The sequence below is a fragment of the Budorcas taxicolor genome, chromosome 8 (assembly GCF_023091745.1).
Source record: "Budorcas taxicolor isolate Tak-1 chromosome 8, Takin1.1, whole genome shotgun sequence".
In the NCBI taxonomy this organism is placed as follows: domain Eukaryota; kingdom Metazoa; phylum Chordata; class Mammalia; order Artiodactyla; family Bovidae; genus Budorcas; species Budorcas taxicolor.
In genome coordinates, this window is record NC_068917.1 from 91,145,218 (window position 1) to 91,157,532 (window position 12,315).

At 48.6% G+C, this 12,315-nt stretch overlaps 1 protein-coding gene across 1 annotated transcript; it reads right to left on the minus strand.

Annotated features, from left to right (window-relative positions):
• Nucleotides 1–3,316: 3,316 nt before the first annotated feature.
• GADD45G (growth arrest and DNA damage inducible gamma) lies at nucleotides 3,317–4,867 on the minus strand. Its single transcript, XM_052644847.1, has 4 exons — nucleotides 4,722–4,867; nucleotides 4,351–4,452; nucleotides 4,024–4,237; nucleotides 3,317–3,927 (listed from the first exon to the last, which is right to left on the minus strand). The coding sequence occupies exons 1-4, from the start codon at nucleotides 4,772–4,774 to the stop codon at nucleotides 3,817–3,819; spliced, it is 480 nt and encodes a 159-aa protein (XP_052500807.1). The 5' UTR covers nucleotides 4,775–4,867; the 3' UTR covers nucleotides 3,317–3,816.
• Between the last annotated feature and the right edge of the window lie 7,448 nt (nucleotides 4,868–12,315).

Consider the following 12,315-nt stretch of genomic DNA (forward strand, 5'->3'; position numbering starts at 1 on the left):
AGCTCAAGAACTCTGAAAAAAAAAAAAGGGAAAATGAATATCTACTCACTGAACTTACCTCCCAGTCTCGCTTTGTTTGCCAACATCCTTGCTTCGCTTTTGTAAAACTCTATCGCTGTTTCTCAAGTGGCTCTTTGTGAGCCTGGAGAGCAATGCTCATTGTGCCACGGAGGCTAATGTTTTCATAAAATGTGTGACACATAGAATTACAGTCTTTAAAAAATAAATCGCAGCGATCGTTTTGTCCTCTTGTCCTACCAAAGGGAAAACTGGAGGCCCCAGCTCCTTGTGCGGACAAGGGCTGCCTGATCCCCAGCGCTGCTCCCTCCTTAATTTCTGTATTCCTTTCGTCTTCACAGCTACTGCTTTGCCAGTGCAATGTTTTGTGTGTGTGTGTGTGTGTGTGTGTGTGTGCGTGTGTGTGTTAGTCACTCAGTCATGTCCAACTCTTTGTGACCCCACGAACTATAGCCTGCCAGGCTTCTCTGTCCATGGAATTCTCCAGGCAAGAATACTGGAGTGGATTGCCATTCCCTTCTCCAGAGGATCTTCCCAACCCAGGGATTGAATCCTGGTCTCCTGTATCGCAGGCAGATTCCTTACCACTTGAGCTACAGGGAAGCAATGTTTTCTAGCCATGATCATATGCAAACAGTTTTATTTGAACTGAAAGATGAATGTGATTGGCGCTCATTGCCCCGGGGTGGGCACAGCCTTGCTTGGTGCCTGCATATAGCTGACATCTGTCTTGCTTGGCGAGGACTGTTTATTTAAAAGGACTCCACCCCCCACCTGCTTACCAGATTATATGCCTCAGTGTGCTCTGTCACTCCTATGCTAGATCCCGCTGCCACACTGAAGACCCCATCCTCCAAGCTCACCAGACGACATGGGGACAGGCAACACAATGTCAAGGAGAAGAAACAGGAGACAACCAAATGCAAGTGAAGATGAGCTTCTTTTACTTTACTATTTATTTATTAGGCTGCACCCGATCTTAGTTGCTGCACACAGGATGATCAATCTTCACTGAGACATTGAGGGATCTTCAGCTGCTGCATGCAAACTCTTAGTTGCAGCAGGTGGGATCCAGCTCCCCAACCAGGGATCGAACCTGGGCCCCCTGCACCGAGAGCCCAGAGTCTTAGCTGCTGGACCACCAGAGAAGTCCCAAGATGAGTTTCTTAAAAACTGTTGCACATGGTTCTGTATACTACACAGTATATACCCCTCAGAAGTGTAGAAAAAGCAACAAGGAAACACACCAAAATTTGGAGATGGCCCATTACAGCGCTTCTACTTTTTTCTTCCCTTTTGTGTGTGTGTGTTTTCCAATTTTTCTACAATGAATATGTAAACTTTTACAAACGTATAAAATTAAGAAAGTAGTCCTCCTTCCCAGATGTGCGGCACAGGAGGTGTATATACTGTTAGGCCTTGGTACCAGACAGCCGGGTCCAAATCCACCAGCCCACTTGACTTTTAAGATCTTTAGCAAACACCTTCATCCTAAATGTTACTGTCATCCACATTCATTCAGCGCTTTCTAGATGCAGGACATTGGGCTAATCAGTTTGCATGGATCACCTCATTGTGCATGTGATAATTAGGTTATCTATGCATTACCACTTAGAATTGTTGGAAGTATGGACACAATAATGTGTTTATAAGCACGCTGCATTTTATTACATATCCTCTGGAGTGTTTCATTTTAATAGCATTAAATGCTTATTCACACCACTCCCAAAAATTTAAGCACAAGCTTTAGGCCTGGCACGATGTCCAAGCATGCATTTTTTTTTTCTCCCTATAAATTTTTCTAGCCCCTAGGGCTCCAACAGGTGCCCTTGCTGTAAAGTCTAATCCACAAAAGCCAAGTTTTTTGCAGATCTGCCAACTGAATGTTCTACAAGGGTCAGTGGGCCAGTGGGAGGATCTGCTGCCTGTCCTATGCAATATGCTGTTGGATTTACTCATTGAAGGGTACATTTTAAACGAATCGTGCTCCGTTTGTGTTTACTATAGCATGCTGTGGCAAATGGTTGTGAGCCCAGAAAGGCAGACTGCTGTAGACACCCACCCTGCGGGGCTCCACCTCAACTAGGGAAACTATAAAGGTTTTGAGCAGCAGTGGGTGAAGCAGTAATGAAACTTTGGCACAAACACAGCTGAATTATTTCACTGAGCTTCTGTCTAATCAAGGGAGAAATATTTTCAAGAGCTAATAAATGTGAAACGAAGATGCTTTTCTTGCGGCAGAAATCATTAGGCTTGTACAGCTCTTTTAATTCTTTCAGGATATGGAGTGAAGTGGCACACGACAAGGCGAATCAGCTGCCTGGAACTGCTGAGAAAGTACACTAACCCTCCTTTGCCTGGAAGGCATGGTGGACCACTGGGCAGCTTGCTAACAGCAATGCAGTCCCATGTATATTCCCCCGCCAAAAGCAGTACCATCAGGCAGCAGCATGAAAGCAAGATATCAGTTTAATAATATAAAAAGTTTGATTCACTCAGTACATTTCCTCCTACATCCTTAAGACAAGACTTTGCCAAAAAGATGTGAATTATTTTTCTTCTGTAAGTCTCTCAATGCTGCTGTGAATAGTAGCAGCCCTCATAACTCTGATGTGGGCAGAGAACACTCAAAATAGTAGATAGCAGATGCTGGCCCCGCTCAGAATTGCTTACGCCTATTTGTGCAGACACTCCTTTGCCATTTTTGCTCAGATCTTAAGATCTATCACAGTCATGACAAAATGATGACTCACACTTAAATGCAGTCATGTCATATGCGATATTAATACCCTGGTGACATTGCCGTAAGTGCCATTCCTTTAAGGGGAAAAGGTTCCTGACAGCAGTCTGCCACCATCCTCAGGGACCACAAAGGGCAGTGCCTGCAGAAGGCAATGCTCATTGTGCAGGAAGGAGCTGCCTGCATCCTGCAAGCTGTTCCCATAAGCAGCTGCTGGAAGGGAGGAGGTGGAGAGGAAAGAAGGGGGAGGGGAGGGAAAAGTCTCTGCTATCAGGTTGGATGGCCAGCTGCTGCACTGATGTCTTATCCCAAGTATGCTCCTGTCTTGCAAGTTTAAAAATTTTCCTGAAGGGAGAGAAACAGGAGCAGGGCTCAAGTTCTGCCCTAACACCCAGCCAGCATCCCCTCCCCCACTTCCAGCACCCCAGGAGCCTGCCATTCAGCGCCAACAGGAAGATGGAACAGGTGCCATGGAGTTCTGTAAATTTCAGAAATCAGCAGCAGTCCCGCTGACCACCTCCCCCACAAAGATACCCTGCCCTCAATAAAGAGAGTAAGTTTGTTTCAGTGAAGTTTATTGTAAAACTCAAAGCTGCAGCAGCATAATCCTTTAGAAAATGAAGCATCGCCCGTATCCGTTTTGAAAACAGCAGTGCATACTGCTCAAGTCCGTCAGAGCTCCTGTAACCGTACAAGTCCAAGCCGCCTGGACTTGCCTTTCCCCTCCTTTCTGCCGGGAGTACAGGCTGCTGAGTCACGCCTGCCCCGCCAGTCTGTCCTTCCCGGCCGCGCGGCCAAGGTCCCGCCTCCGGCCTTCCTGGGCGAGCAGCCGCTCCCCACACTTGTAGAGTCCTGGGTTGGGGCCAGCCTGCCCCTGTCGCCGCCGGGCCCCTCCTCGGGAGGGAACCGCACCTCCTCGCCGCTCTCCACGCGCCCCCGCCTGCCAGTCTCCACGCCGCACTCCGGCGCCCTCCGAGGGCGCATCCACAGAGCCAGCCCCGCGCTAGGCGCCCCGGGGCGTCACCACGTCGATCAAACCAAGGATCCCCACGGGGCTGTCACTCGGGAAGGGTGATATTGGGCACCCAGTCGTTGACGCTGCGGCTCTCCTCGCAGAACAAGCTAAGCTTCTCCAAGGCGGGGTCCTTCCATGCGTCCTCATTGGGGTTCTGCAGAGAGAACGCAGAGGTCAGCCTGGCTGGGCACTGGCTGCTGACGGGGGTGCGAGGGGGCAGGGATCACATCGGCACGGAGGCGACACTCACCGAAATGAGGATACAGTGCAGGTCTCCAGGTGCACCCGACTCGTCGCCGGTACCCACGATCGCCGCCAGCCGCTGCACGTCGCCCACGCGCACGATGTCTATGTCGTTCTCACAGCAGAACGCTTGGATCAAAGTGAAGTGGATCTGCAGCGCGATATCGCCCTCGTCCTCCTCATCAGCGGCAAGCACGCAGAAGGTCACATTGTCGGGGTCCCTACGCGGGCGAGCAAGAGGTGGTGAGATCAGGTCGAGGAGCCAGGGGCGCCCCCAGCCACCGTCTCCCCGGTCTCCGTGCCGCTCCTCCCACGGGCCGCGATTGATACTCACACGTTCAGGACTTTGGCTGACTCGTAGACGCCGGCCGTGAGGCAGCCTTGGCGCTGCGCAGACAACAGCAGCTCGTGCAACGCTTTCCCGGCGCCCTGCATCCTGCGGACAAGCCAGCGCGGTGAGCCGGAGGGTGCGCTGAGATCCCTGGACCCGGAGACGCACCCCCAGCGCCCCAGCCCGGCGCGCCAGCCCAGGGCCGCACCTTCGGCCCAGCTGGCACACTCGCGCCCGGCTTCCACCCAGCGGGTTCCCAACCCAGCCGGTTTCCACCCAGGCGGGCCCCAAAGACTATCGCCCAACCAGCGCGGCCAGGGCAGGACGAGGATCCCCGCGCGCCCCGAGACGTCCGGAGTTAGGCGCCGACCTACCTGGCTGTGCTTTCTGGAACCGTATCCTGGCCACGAACTTCTTCCAGAGTCATATTGCGATCTGCGAGCAGCAAGTTATCCACAAGAACAGAGGGCGGAGCAGACGCGAGCGAAGAAGGAAAGTCTACGAGCAAGCCCGGTGAGCCCACTGCCGGCGAGTAAGCCCCAGCGCCGCCGTGCGCCCTTATATAGGCTGAGCCGGGTGGCGCCGCCAGCTGGCGCGAGCCTGCGAGCCCATTGGCCCGCGCCCGCTTTCTGATGCAAATGAGGCGGCTGCCCGCCGCTCGTGCCAGAAGGCCACGTGGGGAGGGGTGCGGGGGATGACAATGCCTCAAATCTGCCGCTTTTGTCGGGGTGTTACCAGGCAGACTGGAGCCTGCAGATTTCATCTCGCCTTTTTTTTTTTTAAGTCCTTAAAAGGAAAAAGTTACGGGGGGAAAAACCCTCACTTGTTAACAGTACGCTGCAATTTGTGAAATGCACCTTTGGGGAAATCTAATGAATTTTTTTTTTTTTGCATTTATTTTTCTTGCTACCTTTTCTATTTTTTTCTTCACTTTTAATTTGGAGTTTTTGAAACCATTGCTTCTAAACCGGAACTTAAAAAACAGGCTGCGCTGGCTAAGCTAGCTAAAGGCCTGAAAGCAGCCCTCTCCAGCTGACACCAGAGCCCCGAGCGCGAGGTTCTTCTAGCACAATCAAGACCCGGACCCGGTCGCGCTGGAAAGTCTAGCCAATCTCCCGGCCCGCTACTAAGCGCTGCGGGGCGCCAGGGCGCGCAAGCAGATTGCGGCCGGAACACGCGGCTCGTTTGCATTTCTATGCTGGGTGCACAATAGCGGAGGTCTGGCGTGTGGCGGTTTGTAGGAGGGACAATTGAAGCTTTCTCTTCATAGCGACACTGTCCACCTGCCTCTGGGTGGGGTGGGAGAGACCCGCCGCGCGTGAGGGTCGCCGGGCTGCTCGGCGCGTGGTGGGTCGCGGCCGCGTGGGGCTCCTGCGCTCCTCAATGCGCGCCCCCTGCACCGGCCCCGCTGCACCCACCACACGTTTGCATGAAATTCCGCCCCAAAAGGTTCTAGCGCACTTGCGGAGCAGCCGTGGAAGTTGGAAGGAACACCTGGCTGCTGCACCTTCTTCGCAGCCGGGTGGGGACCCCAAGAACTTTGGGAACTACGCTTGGAATCCCTTTCCCGGGGCGCCATCTACAGGCCGACGGGAAAGTTCCTGAGCACCTCTCCCCCGCACTTCCATTGACAAACCGTGGGGACTTGGCCTCTGGCCCTCTGATCAAGGAGGGGCCCAGGTAGAGTCAGCTGAGCCCCATCTAAGCTACATATTAATGGAAGTCAAAAACTGCAAAACCCAGATGAAGACAAAAGGAGACTCCAATCCAGTACTGACGGAAGAAAAGCCTATATTTGGCAAGCTATTTTGAAAAATTTTGACCTAAGTATGCATGTATTAAAAGCTTGTTTTCCAGGAATAGAGAAATAATACTAAATGAGAGCTTGAGAGCGTTTAATAGACATTGCTTGGCCGGGGCCATTTTGGACCTGTGTAATGAATGTTAGTTACTCAGTGGTGTCCGACTCTTTGCAACCCCATGGACTCTACAGCCAGACTCCTCTCTCCATGGGATTTTCCAGGCAAGGATACCAGAGTGGGTTGTCATGCCCTCCTCCAGGGGATCTTTCCGACCCAGGGATGGAACCTGGGACTCCCGCATTGTAGGCAGATTCTTTACTATCTGAGCCACCAGGGAAGTTGACACTTCCAGAAAGTTTGCTCACTGAGCTTATAAATTTTGGTGCCTGCATCTCTCTATGTGCACTGAGGTGCATTCTCTCTCCGCCACCCCGCCTTAACCCTTACTAGGTGAGGTTTTTGAGACTGAGCAGGACAGCTAGCGGGTGCAGGGGCTGTTGGGTGTGCTGGGAGTCCCGACTCTGCGGCAAGACAGGAAATAAGGAAGACAACGGAGTGCACCGTCTTCTTGCGCCCCCCGGTGGCCAGCTGGCAGAGGACAGCTGAGAAAGCGGAACACTTCCCAGATGCCAATTGAGTGTTTGCTCACCTAACATCCCTGAAATCCGAGATGTCTTTTTTTTTCCCCCCCACTGAAGTGCAGTTGATCTTCAGCGTTACAGGTGTACACAACAGTGAATCAGTTATACATATACACCACACATCCACTCTTTTTTAGACTCTTTTCCCACGTAGGTCACAGCAGAATATTAAGTAGAGTTTCCTGTTCTACGCAAGAAGTTCTTATTAGTCATCTGTTTTTTGTAGTAGCACGTATAGGTCAATCCTAGCCTCCCAACCTATCCCTCCCCCTCACACGCCCCCACCCCCGGTAGCCATTAAATTGCTTTCTAATTGCTCCCTCCCCATTGATGGCATCCTGTGGCTTTCCATTCCTGCTTTTCCTTTCTTTCTTTACTGCCCACGGCATGCTCAGTTGCTCAGATGTGTACAACTCTTTGTGACCCTATGAACTAACTGTAGCCCACCAGGCTCCTCTGCCCATGGAATTTTCTCAGGCAAGAATACTGGAGTGGGTTGCCATTTCCTCCTCCAGGGGATCTGCCTGACTCAGGGATCGAACCCACATCTCCTGTGTCTCCTGCATTGTCAGGTGGATTGTTTTATCACTGAGCCACCGGGGAAGCCCCTTCTTTCTTTGTTGGTGGTATACAAAATGATGGTGTGCCTTGATTGGATAAAATATATTTATTTTTAAGTGATTGAAACATAGATATTGCTTTTAAAAGTATCAAATATTTTTTTAATGTACTAGTTTCAGGTTCCCAGAAAATGTGTCATTGCAAAAATGAGACTTACTTGACATCTTAGAGTTTATTTCCCCCTCCCTATTTTAAACACTGGAAATCTCCCTACACACCAGGCCTCACACCCGGACCCCAGAGGAGGGGAGAGGGGACAGGAGACAGCATTTCCAGTTGGTACTGAGCCAGCCCTAAGAAGAGGCCTGATTGACACCCCCCTGGGGCTATCTACTTCACTCATATTTTAAAGGTATTGAATTTCAGGAAAATCGCCTTTCTGACGTTGGATATGACTTCACATGGGTTTATTAGGTGAGTCCAAATGACCCAAAAGGCTTCATCTCAATTAGGAAAGAAACATATTGTCTGGAGTCTAAGTTGGCCCTTCACCAGACACTCCCTCCCCATTCCTACAAGTTAGACGAATGCAGAAGCTGCTGGCTCTGGGACAGCCCATATCCAGTTTGCCCATCATACTACAGGAGAGGGGTGGGCAAAGCCAACACCCCAATACCGGAAACTTCAGATGCTCTTCTGGCCCACCCTGAGATAGAAGATGGTTGACTAAAGCCCACCTGTCCCATTCTGTTGCCACTGTGCCCCCAAACTGAATTCAACCCATGTGTCAGCCTGCTGCAGCCCCCAGTCCTAGGCGACTGTGATGTCAACCAAGCTTCCTGTGATTATACCCCCTAATGTTCCTCTGAACCTTAACCATGAGGGCGATGGTGAAATTACTAAAGGGACACCCTCAGAGATGTTCTGTTTTACAAACCTTTTGGAAGCGCTTCGATGTTTCTATTAACACTTCATGAACTCCTTATGGCCAAATTCAGACTTAAATCGAAGAAAGTAGGGAAAACCACTAGACCATTCAGGTATGACCTAAATCAAATCCCTTACGATTATACAGTGGAAGTGAGAAATAGATTCAAGGGATTAGATCTGATAGACAGATGCCTGAAGAACTATGGACAGAGGTTCGTGACATTATATAGGTGGCAGGTATCAAGATCATCCCCAAGAAAATGAAATGCAAAAAGGCAAACTGGGGGAGGCCTTACAAATAGCTGAGAAAAGAAGAGAAGCTAAAGGCAAAGGAGAAAAAGAAAGATATACCCATTGGAATGCAGAGTTCCAAAGAATAGCAAGGAGAGATAAGAAAGCCTTCCTCAGTGATCAGTGCAAAGAAATAGAGGAAAACAATAGAATCGGAAACACTAGAGATCTCTTTAAGAAAATTAAAGATACCAAGGGAACATTGCAATGCAAAGATGGGCACAATAAAGGACAGAAATGGTATGGACCTAACAGAAGCAAAAGATATTAAGAAGAGGTGGCATGTTCCTTCTATTCCTGCTTCCTGGAGAGTTTTTATCATAAATGGATATTGAATTTTGTCAAAGGCTTTCTCTGCGTCTACTGAGATAATCATATGGCTTTTATTTTTCAATTTGTCAATGTGGTGTATTACATTGATTGATCTGCCTTATGACCCAGCAATCCCACTGCTGGGCATACACACTGAGGAAACCAGAATTGAAAGAGACACGTGTACCCCAATGTTCATCGCAGCACTGTTTATAATAGCCAGGACATGAAAGCAACCTAGATGTCCATCAGCAGATGAATGGATAAGAAAGCTGTGGTACATATACACAAAGGAGTATTACTCAGCCATTAAAAAGAATACATTTGAATCAGTTTTAATGAGGTGGATGAAACTGGAGCCTATTATACAGAGAGAAGTAAGCCAGAAAGAAAAACACCAATACTGTACACTAACGCATATATATGGAATTTAGAAAAATGGTAACGATAACCCTGTATGCCAGACAGCAAAAGAGACACAGATGTATTGAACAGTCTTTTGGACACTGTCAGAGAGGGAGAGGGTGGGATGATTTGGAAGAATGGCATTGAAACATGTATAATATCATATAAGAAACGAATCACCAGTCTAGGTTCGACGCAGGATACAGGATGCTCGGGTCTGGTGCACTGGGATGACCCAGAGGGATGTTATGGGGAGGGAGGTGGGAGGGAGGTTCAAGATTGGGAACACGTGTATACCCGTGTCGGATTCATGTTGAAGTATGGCAAAACCAATGCAGTATTGTAAAGTAAAATAAATAAATAATTTAAAAAAAAGAAGAGGTGGCAAGAATACACAGAAGAACTATACAAAAAAGATCTTCACCACCCAAATAATCACAATGGTGTGATCATTCATCTAGAGCCAGACATCCTGGAATGTGAAGTCAAGTGGGCCTTAGGAAGCATCACTATGAAAAAAGCTAGTGGATGTGATAGAATTCCAGTGGAGCTACTTCAAATCCTAAAAGATGATGCTGTGAAAGTGCTGCACTCAATATGCTAGCAAATTTGGAAAACTCAGCAGTGGCCACAGGACTGGAAAAACTCAGTTTTCATTCCAATCCCAAAGACAGGCAATGCCAAAGAATGCTCAAACTACCACACAATGCACTCATTGCTCTCATAGTAAGGTAACGCTCAAAATTCCCCAAGCCAGGCTTCAACAGTGAACTGTGAACTTCCAGGTGTCCAAGCTATATTTTAAAAAGGCACAGGAACCAGAGATCAAATTACCAACTTCCTTTGGATCATCAAAAAAGCAAGAGAGTTCCAGGAAAACATCTACTTCTGCTTTATTGACTATGCTAAAGTCTTTGACTGTGTGGATCCCAATAAACTGTGGAAAATTATGAAAGAGATGGGAATACCAGACCACCTGACCTGCCTCTTGAGAAACCTGTATGCAGGTCAGAAAGCAACAGTTAGAACTGGACATGGAACAACAGACTGGTTCCAAATCGGGAAAGGAGTACGTCAAGGCTGTATATTGTCACACTGCTTATTTAACTTATATGCAGAGTGCATCATGAGAAACGCTGGGCTGGAGGAAGCACAAGCTGGAATCAAGATTGCTGGGAGAAATATCAATAACCTCAGATATGCAGATGACACCACCCTTATGGCAGAAAGTGAAGAGGAACTAAAGAGCCTCGTGATGAAAGTGAAAGAAGAGAGTGAAAAAGTTGGCTTAAAACTCAACTTTCAGAAAACCAATATCGTGGCATCTGGTCCCATCACTTCATGGGAAATAGATGGGGAAACAGTAGAAACAGTGGCAGACTTTAATTTTGGGGGCTCCAAGATCACTGCAGATGGTGACTACAGCCATGAAATTAAAAGAGGCTTGCTTCTTGGAGGAAAAGTTATGACCAACCTAGACAGCATATTAAAAAGCAAAGACATTACTTTGCCAGCAAAGGTCCATCTAGTCAAAGCTATGGTTTTTCCAGTAGTCATGTATGGATGTGAGAGTTGGACTATAAAGAAAGCTGAGCGCCAAAGAATCAATGTTTTTGGACTGTGATGTCGGAGAAGACTCTTGAGAGTCCCTTGGGCTGCTGCTAGGAGATCCAACCAGTCCATCCTAAAGAAAATCAGTCCTGAATATTCACTGGAAGGACTGATGCTGAAGCTGAAACTCCAACACTTTGGCCACCTGATGTGAAGAAGTGACTCCTTGGAAAAAACCCTGATGTTGGGAAAGACTGAAGGCAGGAGAAGAAGGGGTTGACAGAGGATGAGCTAGTTGGATGGCATCACTGACTCGATGGACATGAGTTTGAGTAAACTCTGGGAGTTGATGATAGACAGGGAGGCCTGGCGTGCTTCAGTCCATGGTGTCACAAAGAGTTGGACAAGACTGGGTCACTGAACTGAACTGATGGATTAACACTTCTCATTCACTCCCAAGAAATGTTGGTGGAGATCACCATTCATTCGGATATGGAAAGTAGTGGGATTTAAGTAAGCAGTAAACTATATGAGTCAGTCCCTTTTGCAGTTTCTGAAATTATTTACTTTCGAAGCATGTACAAGCTCTGTTACGTAGTGAGTTCATTCCCCTCACAAAGACAAGCTCACAGAAGTCGCAGGGCACAGACAGGTTTCTCAGAGCTTCACGCTGCCTGTGGCCTATAGGATGTCATAGGAAAAGTCAAAGCATGGCCATCTCTCAACACCCAGCAGCTCTCACGTAAAATCTGGATGCCCAGCTTCTCTTGGAAAAGAGGAAACCACCATGTGCCTGCAGCATCTTCCTACCACCACCATCACCATGGTAACTCTCAGCTGGAGGAGGGCACTGGAACCCCCAAACGAAGCACTGCTGTTCAGTTTACCATAGGCTGGTGGCTTCGATGGTAAAGAATCTGCCTGCAATGCAGAAGACCTGGGTTCGATCCCTGTGTTGGCAGGATCCGCTGGAGAAGGGAATGGCAACCCACTCCAGTATTCTTGCCTGGAGAATCCCATAGACAGAGGAGCCTGGTGGGGGGCTATAGTCTATGGGGTCACAAGGAGTCAGACAGGTCTGAACAACTAACACTGACACTGTTCATGACCATGCCCCTTTGAGGATACCTGAATACTTTATTCATGTAAGTTACCTGTTTGCCCCCTTTGCATTTGCAATCTTAGAGAAGAAACTGAAGTTCGAAAAGCAAAATAAAGGCACCATTTTCTTACAGAATAGGTGAGCAAATCAAGTGAGGGATGAGTGAGCAAATCGAGTGAGCTTCATTTGCGTCCCAGGTTCTGAAGGATGTGTCTCCTGTGTCAGTGCAGGGCTTTTTGGAGCAGTCTGCACTGGCCCCTTTCCAAGTGGTTCAGGTTTTGCTCTCACTCCCCTGACCCCCATGCCATCTGTCCAACCTCTTCTCTGGGCTTCTTGAGTTTTAAGAAGGATGTTGGGGATTTTTTTCCCCCAA

Coding starts and splice junctions, on each gene's coding strand:
- GADD45G (XM_052644847.1), bottom strand. CDS start 4,774: ATGACTCTGGAAGAAGTTCGTGGCCAGGATACGGTTCCAGAAAGCACA. Junction 4,453..4,721: donor GTTCCAGAAAGCACAGCCAG/GTAGGTCGGCGC, acceptor GCTTGTCCGCAG/GATGCAGGGCGCCGGGAAAG. Junction 4,238..4,350: donor TCAGCCAAAGTCCTGAACGT/GTGAGTATCAAT, acceptor TCGCCCGCGTAG/GGACCCCGACAATGTGACCT.